Source organism: Patagioenas fasciata, chromosome 1 (genome assembly GCF_037038585.1).
Source record: "Patagioenas fasciata isolate bPatFas1 chromosome 1, bPatFas1.hap1, whole genome shotgun sequence".
Lineage (NCBI taxonomy): Eukaryota > Metazoa > Chordata > Aves > Columbiformes > Columbidae > Patagioenas > Patagioenas fasciata.
This window is the reverse complement of record NC_092520.1, coordinates 42543265-42564832: the sequence shown is the minus strand read 5'-3', so window position 1 is coordinate 42564832 and position 21568 is coordinate 42543265. Positions and strand designations below refer to the sequence as shown.

General features: G+C 33.4%; 1 protein-coding gene across 1 annotated transcript in view; it reads left to right on the top strand.

Moving 5' to 3' along the window:
* KLHL1 (kelch like family member 1) overlaps window positions 1-13567 on the top strand; it is a 213802-nt gene extending 200235 nt beyond the window's left edge. Inside the window, exons 9-11 of the mRNA XM_065832465.2 lie at window positions 2357-2569; window positions 7064-7235; window positions 8812-13567. Of these exons, the coding sequence (XP_065688537.2) occupies window positions 2357-2569; window positions 7064-7235; window positions 8812-8871 (445 nt within the window). The 3' untranslated portion in view covers window positions 8872-13567. The remainder of the gene's footprint in view (window positions 1-2356; window positions 2570-7063; window positions 7236-8811) is intronic.
* Window positions 13568-21568: the final 8001 nt, after the last annotated feature.

Genomic DNA, 21568 nt, shown 5'->3' with positions numbered 1-21568 from the left:
AGAAGGAAGTAAGGCTACTAAATATCTTTGGATGCAAGTGTTGCAAATGTTTCCTTCAGCTGTACAGTATCCTGAATATTCAGCACTGGTTGCAGAGGTGTTCTGCAGCAATTTTTGGCGTTTGTGACTACGTATTGGGAAACTCAGCTTAAGAGTGGAAGTAATTCCTGACTGAGGTGTTCAGGTTCAGCCACAACTGTATCCTTTGCATTTTTTCATATTGTATGAAGTGTTTAGGTGTCCAAATATTTACTTAGAAGTCTATGTGGAAACCTCAGGCTTGTTAACCATGATCTTTATTTTCAGAGATTAAGTCACTTATCTACATGTAATTGTCTGCTGCCATTTGGATGGCCTTAGGATAGCCTGCTTGACCTCTCACAGTTGCTCCTTCTTCTCCTGTGTGGTCTTTGTCATATCTGTCAGCTTGCAGGGAATATCACCATACCCTAGATGTCACAACTAACATCTGATCGCTGTCTTTGGACATCTGAACCAAGTCCCATCTTTGAAAATAAAGATAATATCCTTGCAGACACCTACATGTAAATGCATATATTTACATTACTATTAATGTATAATAGATGTATTTGGGTCACATGCTCAATTTTTTTTAATGCTGTTCTGCACTCCTGCTTAAGAAAAAAGTATAGTTGTGGCTGGTGAACCCAGTCATTCTTTAGGCTAGGTTGACTACCCTGAGCATAGCAGAAATTTAGACACTGCAGACACCCAGGGATTAACACTTACGTGTAGGTGTCTTAATCTCTAAGTACATCCCACCTGGGGCCACAGAAATAGTTGCAAAAAATTAGTTGCTTTGACATCTCTTAAAAAGGTACGTGGATTCTCCTGACTACTTTAGTTGGAGCACAAGTATATCTGTCAGGCAATACCAAAATGTTCTATGACTTCAGTGATATATTCAGTTATTGTAATAGTACTTCCTTACTCATCAGCATCCATGCCAACAAAACATAATGGTAAATGCACATTTAAGTAGATCTGAATTCATGGAGTACTTAGGACAGTAAAAGCTTCCAAATAAATTATTGCTTCACACAGTCAGCCTTTGCATCCTAAATTGCTCAGTGGTTGGACGTGAAAGTAGCCTGTGTTTCTATTAGTTAACCTCCAGGGACTGTAGGAAAGGCAACAGACTGCAAAAGAGTTCATATAAGAAATGGATGCAAGATGGCAATAATGGGAAAGAACAATCATAACCATTTATTCATGGAAACCATTATAAAGGGAGGAAGGAAAAAAGTTTCCTGCCTGCAGGTAGTTACAAATATAACATTTTATTTTGTTAAACCACATTTTTGCTGTTTGGAATTAAAAATATTTTCCGAAGTTTTCAGTGACTTCTCTGCAGAACTCAATCCTCATAATATACTCTGATGAAGAAAACCAACATGCAGTGCCTGGGGGTGTAATTATCTTACTTGCTGAGCAGGCATGTTAGTGTGAGTGTGGGCAAGACTTTCCTTCAGTATAACCAAGATCCTTGAAGCTGAGGTAGTACCTTTTTTAAAATCCATATTTAAAACATAATGGGATATTATTTTCTGCAATACACTACATATTTGAACTCTACAGCAAGTGTAAAATTCATTCTGGACATGAGCGTCCTGTTGACAGTTTTCTGTGTGGAATAGGCTGAATACTAGAGCAAAGACTGACTATAGTTTTCAGTTTTTCATATACTTAGCACTTTACCATATGGAGCTCATGCAGTACCTCTTTGTTTGTTTGTTTGTTTGTTTGTTTGTTTTAATATGGAAGAATCAGAAGTTTGTGAATCTACTCAGTATTTAAGAGTTATACAAGATAGAATATTAAAATACAGGACAGTAGTTGTCAGACTAATTCCCACTACTTTGATGCACAATAAAAACACAGAGAAACTATAATGAATGGATTGCCTATTTCTTGTTTGTCTGGTTTACCAATTAGAGCTTAACACTTTCACTTCCACCTCACAGATGATGAGTGGTTAGGAACCAACCTTGCTTGCATGATTTATAAATCTATAGAGACAAATCTGCGTGTCACTTATGGCACTCTTGGCAGTATATGCTGTAATTGAAGAATGAAAATTTCCATTACCAGAAAGAAAATATTGCTTTTTCTATTCAGGTGGGCTAAGCCCTAAGTAGTGTGTGAATCTGGTAATAATATTATAATAATCTATGTTTGCTGGCCATATGAAATTCGTATGATTTTGAGAGGTTATATTTTTTTCTTTTTCCTATTTGCTGATGTCAGATAAAAAAACCCAGATGCTGCTAGTTTTTACTTCTACAGTTCTGAACTCTTGTTCTCTTAACTTTTTTACTTGTGTGGACTTCCCTAGGTTATATTCAGTTGGAGGTCGGGACGGAAGTTCATGTTTGAGTTCAATGGAATATTATGATCCTCACACAAATAAATGGAATATGTGTGCTCCTATGTGTAAGAGAAGAGGAGGTGTAGGAGTGGCTACATGTGATGGCTTTCTTTATGCAGTTGGAGGCCATGATGCTCCTGCTTCTAACCATTGTTCTCGACTGCTGGACTACGTAGAAAGGTATCCTATTATACATGCATTTTTTTTAATATAGAATTATGTCCAGTAGCATCATTTTCTTAGACAATTAATTGTAAAATTAAACAGATGTTTTACCCCATGAAATGCCAAATCATTATTTATTCAAAAAACTTCATAAAGGTTTGCAGAAGACAGTTTATTTGAAGGTTATTTTCTCTCTTTTTCTTCTTTTTTTTTTTAACAGTGTTATTACATATTACCATGGATACAAAAATTCACTGTTTTCACATCTCATTTAAGAAATCATTGGTTTTAAGACATCTTTGGTTTCAAGACGTAATATTAGACATTGCACAGTCATACACTAAACCTTGCAGAGATAGAAATATGGTCTTGAAATAATTTTATAACACCAGTATTTTGTAATTCTAAAAACATAGCTGCGCAAAGAAGAAATAGAGAACTGCTTAAGTGATGGATATTTACCATACATGACATCGCTTCCTTTAGCCACACTACCACTTCCTGACATGTAAATATAAGCATTAAACACTGTATTTATAGTACTCTGAATTTTATAAGTCGATATTCTACAAATTCAGGAATACCTAGAGAGGTAGTAGGGCACAGTTGGAGTGATTATAGCTTTCAATTTGAAGGTACTCTTCAAATGCTTTATGAAGGCTCGAGATTTTTATGTTTCTGTATGCTTTAAAATAGAATAGGGAAAATATACTCTCTAAATATGTACATGTTCCAAAGGTTAAAGTAGATATGTTTGAGTAGTTGGTTTATCCTAACAAGTAAAGACAGGCACTGAGAGAGATTTATCTATTTAATTATTTTCTAAAGGGGTTAAACTGTAATTAAATGTCAGTTGTTGCTTCTGCTGAATCTAACTTGTCATTTACTGATTACCCCATATGCAATCCAAAAATTATACATAAAATTTACTCCTTATGTTATCCACATGATTTTGCTCAGTCTTAGACTCATTCCCATCTCTATTTGTGAAAGCAAAGATCATAGATCTGCCAAATACTTTACTTCTTGTCTCCAACAGATGGAAAATTCATCAAAGAAATCTGATGATGTCTGTACTTACAGGTCCTACCCTCATGAGCTTCCATTTATAAGAAACAATAATCAGAATTTTCAATTAAATAAATGTATTTTAAGACTACTGGTGACAATATTAATAAGTATAGAATCTTTCCAACTACTTCTGCTTATTGATACTTGTAAGGGAGGTACTCTCTTACTTTTCAGCCCCTGAGAAGAAAACCTTCCTGGTGTTGAAGACAAATCACATCCCATCACATTTGTTCTTCTCAGGGAGGATTATAACAATGAACTATACCACATATCCTTAAACTATTTCATATACTGGTATCTGAATAACATTATACAGTGTTCCTCCTCTAGGTATTCTTGCATTTTTAGCAAAAAATGTGCATAATGTGCTGTATGGGCAGTTAGCTTACACACCAAAAGCTGGGACTACCAAATCAAATCAGAATTTGTAAGGCTATTAGCTAGCATAGAGTGAATGTGAATTAACCACTGGACTCCACTAAAATATGAAAAAACTCTCAGGGGCCTCCAGTGATTTATAAGTCTATAAGGTGGCTGGGATGTGGTTTAGTGTGTCTATTTTTACTTTCAAAAATAATGCTTCATATTCAAAGAATAAAAGCATCTCAATAACTTAGGAAACTAAAGACTAGTAAGTGATAATCAGATCTATTATAGTAAGTTAATTTATATTTCTCTGAAAGTTTTGCTTTCTGTAAATATATAGGGCATCTTTTTTAACTAAGTTTGTTCTTCAGGAATGAGTCTCTGCTTCAGTAATTTTGTCATTCTGATACATCCTGATAGGATGTGCCTTATTCAAATACCAGTTTGTTTCTGGAATATTGTCAAGCCAGACATAATGTTTAAAAATTTATTTTTGAGATCATGGAAATCTAATGAGGACAGATCTGTGTGTTTTAAATGCTAGTGCTGAAATACTATGGATTTCCTATGGATTCAAGCATTCTAAAATAAAATGTTTTTTTGCTCTTCACAAGCTGGGAAAGTACAACATTGTATGCATTTTTAGAAGTAAAATAACTATTTCCTTTTGAAGAATTATAAATTTTTTTAGATCTTTTTGAAGATTTTATAAACTAGATTTCTTTTCCAAATGTTAATCAAAGCTTGACAGCTATAAAAAAAAAAAAAAAAAAAAAAAAAAAAAAAGCAGGTGATGTATAGTTTTTCCCCTCTGTCTCACCTTGATTTCAAATTGACTTCTTTCCAGATTCAGGAACTTTCATCATAACCCCTCTCACCCTAGGGCATACCTGGTTATTATAAAGATGAAATGTACTGTTGTTTTTAGCAGACAAAAGGATATAAGCTATCTCAGACATTTTCCTAGCAATTACAAAAACAAGTTCTTGTGCAGTTCTGTTTTGTTGACAGCAGAGGGTTATAACAATTCTGTTTAGCCTTGCGTATCTGTTTATTAAAAAAATAAAAAGAAGGCCAAACATGTCAATTGTATTTTGTTTCCCTGCTTCTGCACCTCCTCACCTTGGCCCTTGTAATTCTAGATCAATGTATCAGAAAGCCTATTAAAATTTATTGCCTTCAGACAGGTGAAGATATAATACATGCTGGTGCATTTTTCTGGTTGGGAAACTCTCTCAGTTAGAGGCCTACAATGCTATTTTTGAAAAAGTCATAGAGTCATTGAAAAAATCCACTTGACTTTTTGTTTTTTTGTTATTACTTATGCATTTCCCTTCCACATATCTAGATATTTACTCAAATCTTCTTGAGAAAAGACAGCAACATGAAAGAATGTGAATAAATAAAATAAATTTTAAAAATATAATAACACAAACAATTTAATGGGATTTTGAACATAAAAAGTTAAACACAACATTTTAAAATCTTGTTTTCTGAGAAGTCACTATAAAACCAGAAGGATTAGCAGCTAGTAGATGCAAACAATATTTTCCCAAAATGTTTTTAGCTGTCAAGAACAATTTAATAAAGGATAAAACCAATTCTGTTATTGCTCAATTTGAAGGTCATGTTTATGAACCAAAAGTCAGTTACAAGCTAAGCGCTGTAACACTGTTGTTGCAATATTTATATTAAAAAATTTTAAAAAAATTCATTGTTCAAATATCATTTGGGACTTCAGACAGCATTCCTACTAGTTGTTTTTTGAAAAAACAAATGACAGAAACAGTTACAGGTGCTCTTTAGTCAGCCTTCATAGTGAAAGTGTAGAATTTTCCTTTTTGTAAAGCATTTGTATATACAACTTACTGTAGGATTATCTACTTCTAAATAAATATATAAACTTATAAATAAATAAAGTTTAAACTACAAGAAAATATTTGAATGAAATTGACTCCCCCCCAAAAAATGAACTTACACCTAACACTGTCTCTTAAAGGTGCAGAAGAAAGTGGTTTGATGCTTAATTTTATATGAGTATATAGTTAAAGAACTTCTAAATAAAGAAGATTTTCAGCCATTGTAGGGTTCCTTTATAGTTATTTTAGAGAAACTGTCATGGTGTGCTCTACCTTACACTTAAGAAACTGACAAAAGTCAGTCAAAGGATTTGTATCCTTAAACTGTTTATCTACACTGATTGTCAAGTTATTTTACTACATAGTAGAAGTGCTTAAGGGCAGATGAAATTAATTCTCTCACACTGTGATACCGTATTCTCTTTTAGTAATGTTCATCATCTAACAATGAAATAGCTAGTTTAACCTTATACTCCAGACATCTTCTGTAACAAACCAAGTGGCACTATCAAAAGGCAATTCATTTCTATTTTACAGATGTCTAAAAGAGAGAAAATTAAATGGCTTCTGAAATTAACTAATTTTTACGTTGCTAGTGAATATCTAAATTAATGGCATAGGCCAAATATTTAATTTTTAAATGACTATTTTTATTCAAAAGGAATTTTGCCCTCAGTTTTAAAAACTCTTTGGTGATTACACCTTAAAAACAACAGTACTACTCTTTTCATGTGAGGAAATATCAGAAGAGGAATCTAATTCTAATGCATTTAAGCATAACCGCTGAATTCTTTAGCTGTTTTTCTGGCTGTGAAAGTTGTATAGCATAATTTTAGAAATTAAAATATAGTGTAATTAAACTTTAGAAAGAATATATTCTGTTTAAAATATATACATTAAAATGTATACACATGGGAATATTGCTTGTATATCCTTTTAAAATCTATTCTTGTAACACCTTATCCCACAGAAACCTTAGTTTATTACAAAAGGTTATCTGAGAAAAAGTTCCCAGTCAACATGTAGGGATTTGAATTGGTAACGCAATAAATCTGAATATTTTATTTTTGCTGTTAGGAAGACTCTTTTTGGACAGAATGCTAAAGGATTTTTTTTTTCTCCCAGAAAAAAAAGAACCGTATTCAAGTGAATGTGAGCATGAATTTACACTTATCTTCTCCCTGGATATTCAGTTTCTTTTCTCTTTCCTCAGGTACGATCCGAAAACTGATACATGGACAATGGTGGCTCCACTGAGTATGCCTCGAGATGCTGTTGGTGTCTGTCTTCTTGGTGACAGGTTATATGCAGTAGGTGGCTATGATGGTCAAACATACCTCAACACTATGGAAGCATATGACCCTCAAGCAAATGAATGGACACAGGTAATCATAAAGTTGGTTTTTTTTGGTTTGGTTTTTTTTTTTTTTTTTGGCTGTAATATATTTTGCCGGTTGTATATAAAAACTTTACTTTTCTGAAAAAAAAGTATAGTATCTGATGTTGCCATAGCTGTAAAACTAGTCCTAGTATTTTATCAAGTACTATGTCAGGAATTTCCTCTGGAGACAGGAGAGAATTGGATCCAAAGAGACTTGAAAAAGACAGAATAAGCAGTCATTAGAAATATTATCTTGTTACCTTTCAGACAAAATTCTTGTTCTGATCAATTTCTATAGCAAATTAGTTTTTTCATCTTTCTTCGTGCAGAAGAAATGTCATTAAAAGTATCAAAATGGACCGGGAATTTTATTTGGTAACCAGCATACCCTGAAAAGCCTTCATATGAAAATTTGTTTATTTTATGTAGAGAAACAAGTTTTCGTTTCATTTCATTCTTGAATTCCATTTTCTCCCCCAGGAAGCTGGGGACTAGTGATTTGGTTGTAGAAGGAAGGTACTTTATTATGTCACAGTAGTGCTTGGAAAGATTTGGATTTATAGTACAGACTTAAATGAAGGATTGATTCAACACCTTCTTTTACTAATTCTGTTTTAAGACTTTCTGAGAAAACTATATCTGAATTAGTCACTCTAAGTTGCCTTTAAAGTTAATGAAGAAAAGTACATACTTCAGAAGCATGAGCTTATCCTTAAATAAGCATTTAAAATAGGCCAGATGTATTATTCGAAAATGCCTGTTTCTTTTTATGATTGTAAATGGGTTATTCTGTTGTCAAGCTTAAATGTAGACATACATGGTATAAAGTTAATGCAGAAGCCCACCTTTTCTTATCTAATATTAACTAAATGACAAGAGACCTTTTTTATTACATTCTGTAGGAAATAAGAAATCAATTTGGAAAGACTCTTTTCCCAAGTCCACCAGTCTACATGAAAAAAACAGCCAAACAATCAAAAAACTCACCATGAATAATCGTTTGGTCAGATAGTTAGGAAACATGTAACAACTTTGCTTTGATATGTATAGTACCATTAATTACAGTGTACTATTGTTACTATTATTACACAGTGTATAAGCTTACTCTGCTGTGCTAGTTTCAGCAATATAGTACTTGTGTTGTCTTGAATAGTGTCTAAAGCTACCAAAATTATTCTAAAGGACACTTGAAGTTGTTCAGGAATATGGGAACCATATAAATTTGATATTGGTGCCTTGACCTTGCCTCAGGGACCAAGGTGGAAGTATGAACCTAAGCTACAGTCTAGATATTTTACATACTCCTTGCATATCAAGAGTTCACAAAATTGATGACAGGTCTAAAAACACTGTTTTTTTTCTGTTCTTACACTTTCAAGTGAAAAATGTCAGATGTGATTAAGTAACTTTAAAAATACAGTACTAGGAGATTGTGGGTTGTATTTATTTTTAGCAGTTTGTATTCCCATTGGTTTTGACCATTTTAGAATCATGTTGACACATCACTTTGGCAACCTCTTGCATGGCTTGTTCCCGTTCAGTTATTTTGTATCTTCCTTTTTTTTTTTTTTTTTTTGCAGATGGCTTCTCTAAATATTGGAAGAGCTGGTGCTTGTGTTGTAGTCATCAAACAGCCATGAATGTCAGCACTGCTTAGGATTTTACCGATTGTGAATTTTTTTTTTTTTTAATCAGACAACAAGAATGGCAACTTCATGATAAGGATTTACACAGTGAATACTCTGTTGATCACAAACTTGAAGAAGTTTGGCAGTGAGACGGATTAAGTATTTATGTCCTATAAAGTCATAAAAACTGTTCACATTCAGTGAACAAGAAAAAAAAGTCAAGCTGTTGTAGGCACAAATATGTGAATGTGGAGTAGTAAGTTCAGGTACTGTTCTCATGAATGTGTCCTGGAGAACTCAATAATCAAGGAACAGCAGTGGGAAGGAATACAAGAACAGTTTTAGAGTTTTAACATGGAGTCCATTTAATCACTTTTAAACTGTGTTTTTTAAAAGAAAAAAAAAAAGTAGATAATAATATATTTTTTTTCTGTTCAGGTCTTGTCTTCAACTAGGTTATGGCCTTCTCATTTCATCAGGCAGTTTCGTTCTTCCTGAAGGGAAGAGCTAGAAAAGTCTGGCTGTTCAAGTTTCTTTCATAATGACTGAGTTGTTGCTCTGCAGCACGAAGAAGAACAAAACCTCTAAGATGACTTTTTTTGTAACTTCAGATTGTACCTCCTTAACAGTGTTAACACATCTTATAAGTAAGTCTACTGAAAGGGAAGACTCTGTTAATCTAACTACACACAAACTATCCTTTGGCTGCACTGGGGCTTTGTTGCAAATGTGGGAATCAAAAGAAGTTTCCTAACTCTTTCTTGTATTCCATTTAAGCATGTGGGCTATGATGTCATTGTATAATGCATCTTCTGCATGTTGGAAGCTCATGAAAAGCTGGAAAATTGATACTGTTCCTTCACTGCATCATGTAACAGATGAATCATGACCAGAACAGTCTAGAGAGCCTCTTCTGACATGTCAAGAACGGTAAAAGTCCTACGTTTTATTCCCTTCTGATGCTCATACATACACAACTTCACCTAATTAGACTTTCTACTTATGACTGAGAATAGCTGCAAGTAGGAAATTCAGAATAAATGCAAGTGGAATAAGGAAAACTAGACCATTTGATCTACTGAAGTTCATATGATAAATATAGTAGTGTCATTTGTGCTTTGCTTTAGGGCTGATCATCTCTGACAGTAATGATACTTTGAACTTTTGCCTTGGCAGTAGATTTGACGTTGATGGTTTCTATCTGCTCAGCTGAATCAGTTAGCATCCTAAGGACACTAATGGATTATGAAATTCGACTGCTCAGGGAGGCAAAGGCTCTGGGAACAGGATTACCAAGTATGCCTCTTCTTTGAAGTCTTGCTGATCCTCTAGGAAACTTTTCATGGCCCAAAAGTAGAAATCTCACAGTCCTCTATGAGTAGCAATTTTGGGAAGGAATTCTGGTTGTAATTAAAACGACTTTCCTAGTGGAAACCTTTGAAGACACTTGAGATGAAAAAATACGTGCGGCCTCCTACTTGGGACATTTGATTTGAAGATGTCTTTCCTTCTAACAACATCAGCATGCATGGAGATCTTTGTTTCCTGGTATAAAGTGGACCTCAGTTCACTGGTTTAAATCTTTTCACATGCTTCTCTGTCCTAATTAGAAATAAGCCACAAAATATTCAATACTAATTTTCCACAGTCAGTTGGCTTTTGAGTTGTAATTAGTCTTTCTTCCACAGACAAGCATGCCCATTTTGCCCAGCTATTACAACTGCTTGAATAAAAGATGTTTCTCTCTACAAATATTACTTCACATAAACATAAGCTTCCGAGACCAAAACGAGAAAATTCTATAATATAATTGCAGTTAAATATAGACAGTAGCTTTCAGTTCTACTAGACAGATACCTAATGAACTTAGAAATTGAATTTTAATTCTGTTCCCAGAACTTCCTTTTGATTACATTCATACACAGTAGTTATGATTATTTTACCTATATACTGACCTTCAAAAAACTTCTGTTAGTTGCAATCCATGGTAGATTTTTTATGTGCCTTGATTATTTTTATCTTAAATTTATCCTCAATTTTATTTATATTCTCAGTTTCCTTTTACACAGTTTCAATTTGCCTTTATTTATCCAAAATGAAACAGTATTGTCATGTGAAAAAATTCAGACTACTCCTCTTATGCTGAAAGAATAAAATTACTAACTTGTTTTATTTAGATTATGTAAAATCTAGCCAGAATAAGAGCTAAATTTGTCATTCAGTTTATTTTTATACACCTACATCAATAGGTTCTGGAGATTCTTCTAAACAGAATTTAAGGATCATTTTTTTATTATTTTTTTTCTTGCCATTGTGTTTGCTGTTATATAAAAAAGTAATACTTTTACTTCTGACTTCAAAGGGAATGGATTTAAATTGAAATGGTATCTAATCCTGGTTTCTGTGATCTATTGAGATCCTTTTTATGTGTATGAGTTAAAATAACTTCCGATAGGCTAAGTTGTGCTAAACAGTGTTACATTTACAGGAAAACCAGCTGTCTTTTCATAAACCAGATTATCTCATCATTGTTAATTTAGCATGGTACCTTTTCTCTCCAGTAATTCCTTTGGTTTCACAGTATGAAAGTAACAGTGGAATCAGATCTGCAAGAAGTATTAATTTTAGTGAAATCAACAATTAAATTTCTCAAAATGCTGCTTCTAAATTTTGTAGTTTAATATTCTAAGTATGTTCTAAAATTTTAGCATTTTCTCTAAATTTCCAAATTTTTATTCATTGTAACTTTATTTTCTTCTAAAACATCAATCAGTTTTACTAGAAAGTCTTTGTTTCACATTGGCCTGTCATATCCATTTTTTCCTGCTGTTACCCATTCTTATATATGAACATCTTCTGTATTTATCTAACATAAGTAAAAGAATTTAAAATTAAGCTCCTCTGTGGTAATTAAATTTAAGGTCCTCTGGAACTACTGAGAAGCCTCACATTTCTTTGTTCCATGTGTCAGAAAGTCCTGTTTTGTTTGTTTTTATTGTTTATTAGATATTTTATTAATTTTCTTATTGCTGCTACTGGTTTTGAGATAGGAGCAAGGTTAAGCACATGATTGTTAGAAAAGCTGCTTTTAAATGAATGAGTCTATATGTATTTTTATATGAAGATAAAGAAAACGATACTGGCAGAAAGTGGTCATTCTTTTGCCTAAGGATTTATATTCAAAAGCTTGGATGAATGCAAGTTTCCCTCCCCAACTCTTTTCAAATACACTGGGACATTACAGATCAATGTCAGCCAGTTGTGATGTAGAATTTTTGTTTTGTTTTTCTTTTTATTTATTATTTCTCTAATGAAAATGAAACATTTGCTGCTCACACACACACAAAAAAAAGGCAGCACAAAAGACAAAAGTCTCCTAATTGCTAATAGAAATAATATCTAAAAGATAAAACAAGTGGGTTCCCCACAAGAGGGAATAAACTAATCAGTCTTATGGCTGTGGCAGTTCTGTTAGTGTTTATTAGTACAATTATTAAAGAAATCATAGAAGAAATTACATTTTTGCAGAATTTTGATTGGTTATTTAAGAAAACAAAATCAAGAAAAATAACATATGTCTCTGTTTTTCAAATGAATTGGTCTTCCTGATATAATTCCTTTCAAAACGCTAGATAGTTAAACTCCAATAATATAGTTTTCTGGAGAACGTTAGAGGCTTTATAAACATGATATAGTAGAAGTTGAACTCAATACATAAACTAAACAAGCAAAATAGGTAAATATTTTCGTATGACTCTAAGGGTGCCATTTTTTCTACCAACATAGTAGTGTTAAAAAATCCACTTTGCAAAAGAAAGACTAATATTTTGATCCACTATTGTTTATGGAACTGTTGATGACCTTGAAGTTTTGGAACTTTCCTTTAAGTTTCTTTTACATTTACAGTTTTTATTATTGACAGTGAGGGATGCTAGAAATATAACCAGTATTAGTAAAGATCTACAAAGACAAATTTAATAGTCATTATTGATAGACCTCTTTGTTACTGACATTTTTTGGTCCAATTTTATTCAAAAGTTGTGCACTGAAATCAAAGTTACATATGAGGTGACAAAAAGATCTGAAGCTAAGACTATTGTTACTTTTACTTCGATGATATTTGTTCGACATATATTTGTATATGTGTCCCTTGCAATCAAAATACCAATATTGTTTAAAAGCAAAAGTAAATTTTAAAAAATCCTGTTGCACATAGAACAGACTTTCAGTTACATGAAACTTCTCAAATTATTGAAGCAATTTAAGGCTTCTTTCAGGGAGTTCCCTGTCTCCTAACGTTACTCTGTTAAGCTAACATTGATTGTCGTAAGGGTAGCATTTTGGCATAGACCAAGGATGACTTCCTTTAGTGTCATTCTATTCTGCAGAGAACTGCCATCAATTTGCCATTATTTAAAAAGTTGATCATGTTATAATGTATCTAGAAAGCACTATACATTATTCAGATTTTTTTTGTATGTTTAGATGACACAAGTAAATTGTCTTGAATACATTTGTCAATAATGTAAACACTTTTCAATGACTAATAAAAATAATTCACACATAATTTTAAAGTTATGCAGGTTTTAATGGCTGAGACCTTATGTCTGTGACTAAACAGTGGAAACACTCTGAATTGTGGTTATGAATGAAAAACAGGTTTCCCACAACAGAATTCACACTCTTTCCTTATTACTGTTCTCATGATGAACTGGGAATAACAAAATGTATCCATAATGTATGACTTTGCATTAGTTATTTTATTAGGAATAAATAGAAAAGACATTTCCGCAAAAGCTTAAAAGAAAAAACAAAGTTATTGTAACTGTAATCAAATAGCTATAATAAATTACGTTATTAATTTTGTAATTTTGTGGGAAATGTAGACATTTGACTATGTGCATGTATGGAATTTGATGGTACAAAGCCAAGTATAAAACTATTTACCTATTTCAAATTCTGGATATAGAATGGTGCACTTTGTTGCCATTGACATCTCCCATACATACACTTGACTTTCGTGTTCTCACAGTCCCGCTTTGCATTGGCTCTTTGTACAATACCACTTTCTCACTTTTCTTCCCTCCCACCTCCAGTTTCTGTTGACATAAAAGAGGTTTTCTACCATTAGGGACATTTTCCCCACAAAATTGTTTCTGATGGAAGCAGCAAGTATAATAGTACACCATACTGGTAAACAGCTCCTTATCCCATTATATACAGAGTGGATGTGCATGACATAAAAAGGAAAGGGTTATTCTTCTTTTCTGAAGTAAACGTTTTGGATATATCTTCAGTCTTTTGAAGATATGCACACTGAAAAAAAGAAATGTAAACTTTCTAAGAATGTGAACATTTTTGATGGAGCGCTTCATATACCACTCCAGCTTCACAAAACTGTCTTTAGCCATACATATTTATGATCCCAGTGCTGGCATCCAGATCTCTTGTAGATGTTCAGGTTTGTGAATGTGTCTCAATGTCTCCAATTTTTTTCTAATCCAAAGCACATCTCCAGTTGAATAAATAAAATATAAAATGCAATATTTACAGCTCACATTTGAAGCTTCTATATCGTATGCACAAATCAGAAATGAGAATCCCAGATTGCTCACAGAGCATGTTTTCAGCTTTGGTAGGAGTTTATTTCAAAGTTAGCTTTTCTACCAAATATAGCATCCAGTGTAATCAGTATAATGTTTATCAAACTATCAGAATAGAAAATATTATGTGAAGGATAATAAGTAGAAAAACAGTAGCTCAGAAATGTTAAAAAAAAAAAAAATAAATAGGGAAAATATGTTTGTTACTTGCAAGAAGACATTCCCCAAAGGTACTATATTTTATTCCCAACAGAAGCAATTTGATTTTAGGGAAAAAAATTTACAACCAATCTACTGGCTCATAAATTGAAATGCTATTTGAAAGCAGTCATTTCTTATATCCTTTCTTGTAAAACAGGGACTTGAATTGTACATTCACAATAAAAGAAGAAAAATTGTTATTTATGCCAAAGTAAAACTTAAAATGTCAGTAATGAAAAACAGTAGTTCAGATGTATCTTAGAATTCAGTAACTAGTTACATAGTTAAAATTTGGAGATTATCAAGCTCTCAGACATTTTTGCATCTACTGTTCCAAGCGAATGTACATATACTAGTTAATACAAGTTCACTGCCAGCTCAGAAAAGAATCTCATTATGTGAAAGTAACTTCAGAAGTATTTATGTTTAAAAATAGATTATCCTTGCAATATATCTGTCCTAACTTAAATGAGAATGTATAAAATATTCAACAGAATAATTTTTCTCTGGCCTTATTCTAAATCCAGTGTAAAGCTGCTCAAATTGGCATAAACTTACGTTTCATTGCAAATTCCCTCATTATATTTCTGCTTCATAGCACATGGGGATCAGGTACACTTAGGGGCAAAGAGACTGCTCAAAATCCTTAAATCAGAAAAACTTTGATTTTCATGTGCAGGACTGCAGGTGTTGGAAATTAAACCATGAGGAAAATTACTAGCAAAGGTAAGAAATGCAATTACAGGGATCAATACAGCCTGTAGTCACTGGCTATCCACAGCTTCCCCTTGCAGATCTATGGGGAGTCCAAATCCATCACCCTCTAAGGGAGGGGTTCAAACTCATTTTCGCCAGGGGCTACATCAGCCTCACAGTTGCCTTCAAAGGGCCGAATGTAATTTTAGGGTTGTATAAATGTAACTACTCCTGCATTTATACAGTCCTAAAATTACACTCAGCCCTTTGAAGGCAACTGTGAGGTTGATGTGGCCCATGACAAAAATGAGTTTGACACCCCTGATCTAAGGGTTTCAAAAGCAATTAATGATGAGGTATAGGTAACTTAGACTTCCATCACCCCATATTTTCCCAGATTTTCCATGATGACATGATGCTTAATAAATAAATAAAATAAATAATAAATAAAATTTAAAAATATGTTCTTGCAGAATTCTAGTACTCTTCCGAATTAGGTCTGTGAACCACGATCATATTCAGTCTTCTTCCCATGGATGGCTAAATTGTGTGTAAAGTCTGATATTCATAGTGAACTATTTCAAATGCCTATCCCCCAAAAAAGTCACTGGAGAGGGCTGCCTTTGAAGGCCTCCAGGAAGAAATATTGTTCCAAAATGGAGATATTTAAATTAAGTATATGAACTTTCAGTTTAGTTACCCCCACATAAGTGTTAAATATAATCTGAGATGCCCCAGATTATCTAAGACCTCAACACCAGGCTGGCAGGTGTGACACGGATGCAGTTTTGGAGTGGCAACAGAAGTTCAAATGGCAAACTCTAATGTATCCCAGATGATATTAAGTTGTAGGCAATTAGAATCCAATGTAGGCTTATGTGTAGGCAATTAGAATCCATGATCCCTCATATATATATGTATATACATAAATATATATATATATGTTTTTTTATATATGCATCCAATGTCACTAGATTGAAGGTGGCAACTTCCAACCCACTTGGGTGATAAGAAAGGCTGAATTTAAATATGTCTTACTTCAGTTGCTTTAGTGTGAAAATATTAACATTGATGATCCAGTGACTGATGCATGTAATGAACATAGCTATGAAAGCACAGTCAACTAATACCCTTCAATACTGGCATGATAAGTATGGGGAATGCTAACTTGGAGATATTCTCTTTATCATGAAAATTAGCTTTTGTGCATCACTTCAGTCAGAAATCTATTCTGTAAGAAAGTAATAGGTAAGTTACCCTTACTCAGCAGTTACTATTGCCTAATGTAGAGTTCTTTGGTTTGTTTTTCTGTTTAATGGTAAAATGTTTCTGAGTGCGATTCTGCAAAGGTTTGGATGGTCTATTTGGTCACATAGTGGAAAATCTCATATGTAGGCATAGTGTGGAAAGAGAGTATATTGAGTTTTAGGTTTGTTGGTTTTGTTGTTTGTTTGGCGTTTTTGTGTATGTTTTTGTTTGATTGATTTGGTTTGGTTTAGATTTTTTTTCTTGTTTCTACATCTGTATACTTTCCAGAATATCAATGGATTTTAAATGATCATTTGTCCCATATGAAAGCAAAAAAGATAAAGAAGACTTGCAATAGCAAACTAAGTGAATATCCAGTTTTTTATTTCATTAAGAGTGTTCTTAAATATAGATATGTACTGTGTAAATGTCCACATAAGAATTATACATCCTAAGATTTTTCTTTTATGAATAGCTAGAGTAGCAAAATCAGTATTTCTAGAACACAATTCATATCATTCTAAAGGTGAAATAAATCACACTTTAAAAGTGTGTTTGTCTCCATTGACTGTGAAAGGTGCCTAAAATGACTAGTTTGATGCAGACATTCACACTGTGGACACCTACATTTCTGAAGATAAATATTTAACTTGGGTGATATGAATCTATAAAATCTGATAAATGCCTACAAGGAACTGGTCACACAAACATTTATTTCAGATAACTATGACAGAAATTCCATTTAGAACATAACTGCAAGACTCAGCTACATACTGAACAAATACCATTTCCCTGCTCTGAAATCAAGCAATGCTATGGTCTTCAGAGAGTGGATAATTTTGAACTGCCAAATGACATGCAAAAGAACACATAGTCTTTTAAAAACATTTGATATGGCAGGAAAATAAGATATCTTCGTTTATGTTCAGCTGACGTTGGGGAACTGAATTAGAGGTGTTAAATTATAAAGAAGATGAAGCCAACATCTTTACTTGCTTGACTGCTGTCTTTCCCTTCTTCCTCCTAAAAAGCAACCATAAAAAAAACTAACCAAAAAGACCCCCCAAATAATGTCCTTTTTAATGTCGATGTATGTTCACTAATTTATATTGTCATAAATCATAATTAATTGCAAAATTAGAATTAGACAGAGGAAAAGCAATAACTAAAATGGCAGAGAAGTAACTGTTATACATAGAATGGAGATATTCATTAAACGGAAAAACAAAACAAAACAAACAAACAAACAAAAAACACCACACGCCAAACCAAACCAAAATCTTTTTTTCTAGAATGGTCAAATCAACATACAGTGTCAGCAGGTTTATGCTAATGGATGATTTATTCTTTAACTAAAGAGCTTCTGCCATCACCTTGCATACCAAAAGAGTTTGTATCAGATGATGGCTGCTTGCTCTGTGTAAGAGGCTGGAAACTGAGGGCTGAGTCTTCCCTGCAAGTTAGACATAGTTGAAGTAGAAATGATGTGATTAACAGTGTCATAAATATGAACTTCCCAGTGCTGTCATACAACAGTGCAACTGTTTGCAGATGTATTATATGACTTTCATGTCAAACTAGTCCAGTCAGAAGTTTTGAAATTTTAGTTGAAAACAAAACTAGTATTTAAGAAGTATCTTGGGTATAATTAGTATGGTAAGGAACTACAGAGCAAAATAAGTGTACAATGGTTTGGAATGTGAGAGAATAAATACATTATGAAAATGTACAAATATGGTTGTAAATATATTAAATTAAGCTGTCTTAAGTTTTGCAATATTTGCAGAGCAGTTTACTGAATGTTATGCTTTTACCATGATTCCCTTATACCTTGGACATGTGTGTATAGAATGCAAATGAAGAGATAGAGCACAATGTTAAACTTGTAACCTGGCTTTGTTTGACACAACTTGTTTATAAGAAATTTGAATCCTGAAAATGTCACTGTGCAAAAATAAATATGCCTGTTTTTATGTGTTGCAGAGGTGATTCTTTTACGTGGATATAGTAACACAATTAGAGTTTTACCTTACATGTTTTAAACTCGACCATACAGATCATCAACAATTCAGACTTCCAACTTTTTTTATCTCCTTTTACTGGAAATATAATTTAAGGACTCCTCAAAAAGAAAAAAAAAAAGTCTACATGCACAACTATGTGGTCCAGGACCTAATTACAGTAAGAGACATGAACTACAAGTCAGTCTGGTTGCTGTTTAACATGATGAACAATAAGAAAATAAATTCTAAGTGGCAAAAAATATACCTGTTCAGGCAAAAGAGCTAGCTTGAATCATGCACAGTTGGAATGGGTCAGTGTAAAAATATTAACCTGGGGTATAAAACAAATCTGTGTTATAGGATATAGGAGTACTTCGTATTTCTTTGATCAACCTGTACCATCCAGATCTATTCTGACTTCATCCTGCAGTGAGAGCCAGCTACACTCTCAGCTGTATGGGTAGACAGTTTTGATGGTTGGACAGTTCAGACTGACCAAGATTAGATATATTTGTTTTCTCTGTCTTCATGTGTAGCCTGGAAGAATCATGTATTCCTTCTTCTTAAAATACCCACCCCGTGAAACATGAACCATACTATTTATTTCACATACACAGAATTCATGAGAAGATATTCTAAAATATGTTGACGAAGATATGAGAGAGATGCATGACAGATAGACTAAAAGTTCTGCTAAAGTTAAATTTGAATAGAGGCTCCTGAAGCATGAAGAATGCATATACTAGAATTTGCATTAAGGGATTTCAGACTCCTCGGAGGGACAAATACTTTAGACATGACTGCATCAATAAGCATGAAATTTAAATAATGGACATCAGACTTTCTAAGGTGAACAGTTTAAATGCAGAAACTTTGCTGAGAACATACGGCTCTTTAACATTTGTCTTACTCTATCTATTATAGACGAGGGTTGAAGTGTCTTTTTTTTTTTTTTTAAGATTTTAGAAGATATTTAAGCGAGGAATTGTCTCTGTGATCAGCTGAGTTTAACTTTTGATATGATGAACCTTTGCCAAATAAATATTTTTTCTCATGAACTCAACATTTCTCTTGAGTAACATACAGTCAAACAATTGGTAATTTTTTATAATTCAAACTGATGAACAAAAGTGGCCATAAGCTACATTCTACATCCTGTTATTTCATGTAATTTTGGATTTACCAATAAACCACCTGGTCAAACATGTCTGGCATGCTAACATAACTTTCTAAAAGTAATGATAGGTTTTGAGCCCTGAACACTGAATTGCAGATCATAAATAAAATCATATACCAAGGGTCTTAGAATCTGGGTCTTGGTCATATACCAAGGGTCTTAGAATCTGAGTCTTGGTCATATACCAAGGGTCTTTAGAATCTGAATCAAGGGTCTGTTATTGGAAGACAGCTTTTATTTATTAAGCAAGACATATTACATTATTTAATACTTTGTGGTTCAAGACTAAGTTTTGAATCCTTGCATAGAAACGTGAGTCCTGGAAAAAAACAACATTTGTGCTCTCTTATGATTTACTTCTTTAGGAATCTTTTCTTCCTTTTCTTTATCCATGTTACATCCTACTCTCACTTCCACTTTCCCATTCATATCATAATTTTCTTCCTTGTAATAGGTTATACTGGTTTCTATTTTCTTCCTGTTTTCCAATCTTCTTCTTATTGTTGTGTTTTACCCAGCCTCCAGGAACCTTAATTTTCTTACTGCTTACTGGAGCTCATAGCTTTCTTCCTCTCAGTACTTTTCTTTTAACTTTCTCTTGTTTGCACATATATACTTCATTAAGTCCTGCTTACTTTGTATCAGAAATGGATGTTACAGCTATTTATCCTTTAAAAACCTTTCCTTTTCTCCTATTACAAGCATTTGAGAATTATATTTATTTTAATAAAGATTAATTATTTGTACTCTTGACCTACAGAAAATGAAAATAATTGCTAAATATGCCACCATAGAGGCTTTTTCTTTTTTCTCCTACTGTTCAGAGGTCGTGGACCGATATTGCAGAACACATTGCATAATTTCCTTGTCAGAAAGATTTAATATGTGTAAAGAACAGTTATTACTGTATCTGTACATTTCCCCATCTGATAATTCATGTTTAACAAACTATTATTTCATGCTGCATCAGTTGCAATGGGGTGGAAAGGAGGATTCAGAATCCACTGTATGAGGGGTCATTGTTGAGTACAGTGAGATTGAGATAGACTATGACCATGGACTGCAAACGGAAATTTGGAAAAATGGATAAACAACAGAGAGAAAATTATTTACAGGATCATATTGGGCATGGAGGGAATACATTTAGAATGGTTAAGAATAAACTGTAGAGAAAAACTAAAATAAGATGTTTAAGTAGGAGAAGACTGAAGATATGGAACTACCTTCTAACAAGAATGCTTAGAAGCTAACTGAAAAATTGATTCGTCAACTCCATAGGGTATATAACACACCCTCTTACTGTCTCAGAGCTCCTTACTCCTGCTACCACTAAGCCAATTTCTTACCACATTTTGGCCAGGCCCCCAAATGTCCTGAGAGTACTCTTATCACTTTGCAACTTTGAAAAGTAAATTATGAGAATGAGAGATATCACAGAATCACAGAATGTTAGGGATTGGAAGGGACCTCGAAATATCATCTAGTCCAATCCCCCTGCTGGAGCAGGAACACCTAGATGAGGTTACATTGGAAGACGTCCAGGCGGGTTTTGAATGTCTTCAGAGTAGGAGACTCCACAACCTCCCTGGGCAGCCTGTTCCAGTGCTCTGTCACCCTCACTGAGAAGGAGTTTCTTATCATATTTAAGTGGAACCTCCTGTGTTCCAGTTTGAACCCATCACCCCTTGTTCTCTCATTGGTTGTCACCGAGAAGAGCCTGACTCCATCCTCGTGACACTCACCCTTTATATATTTGTAAACATGAATAATGTCACCCCTCA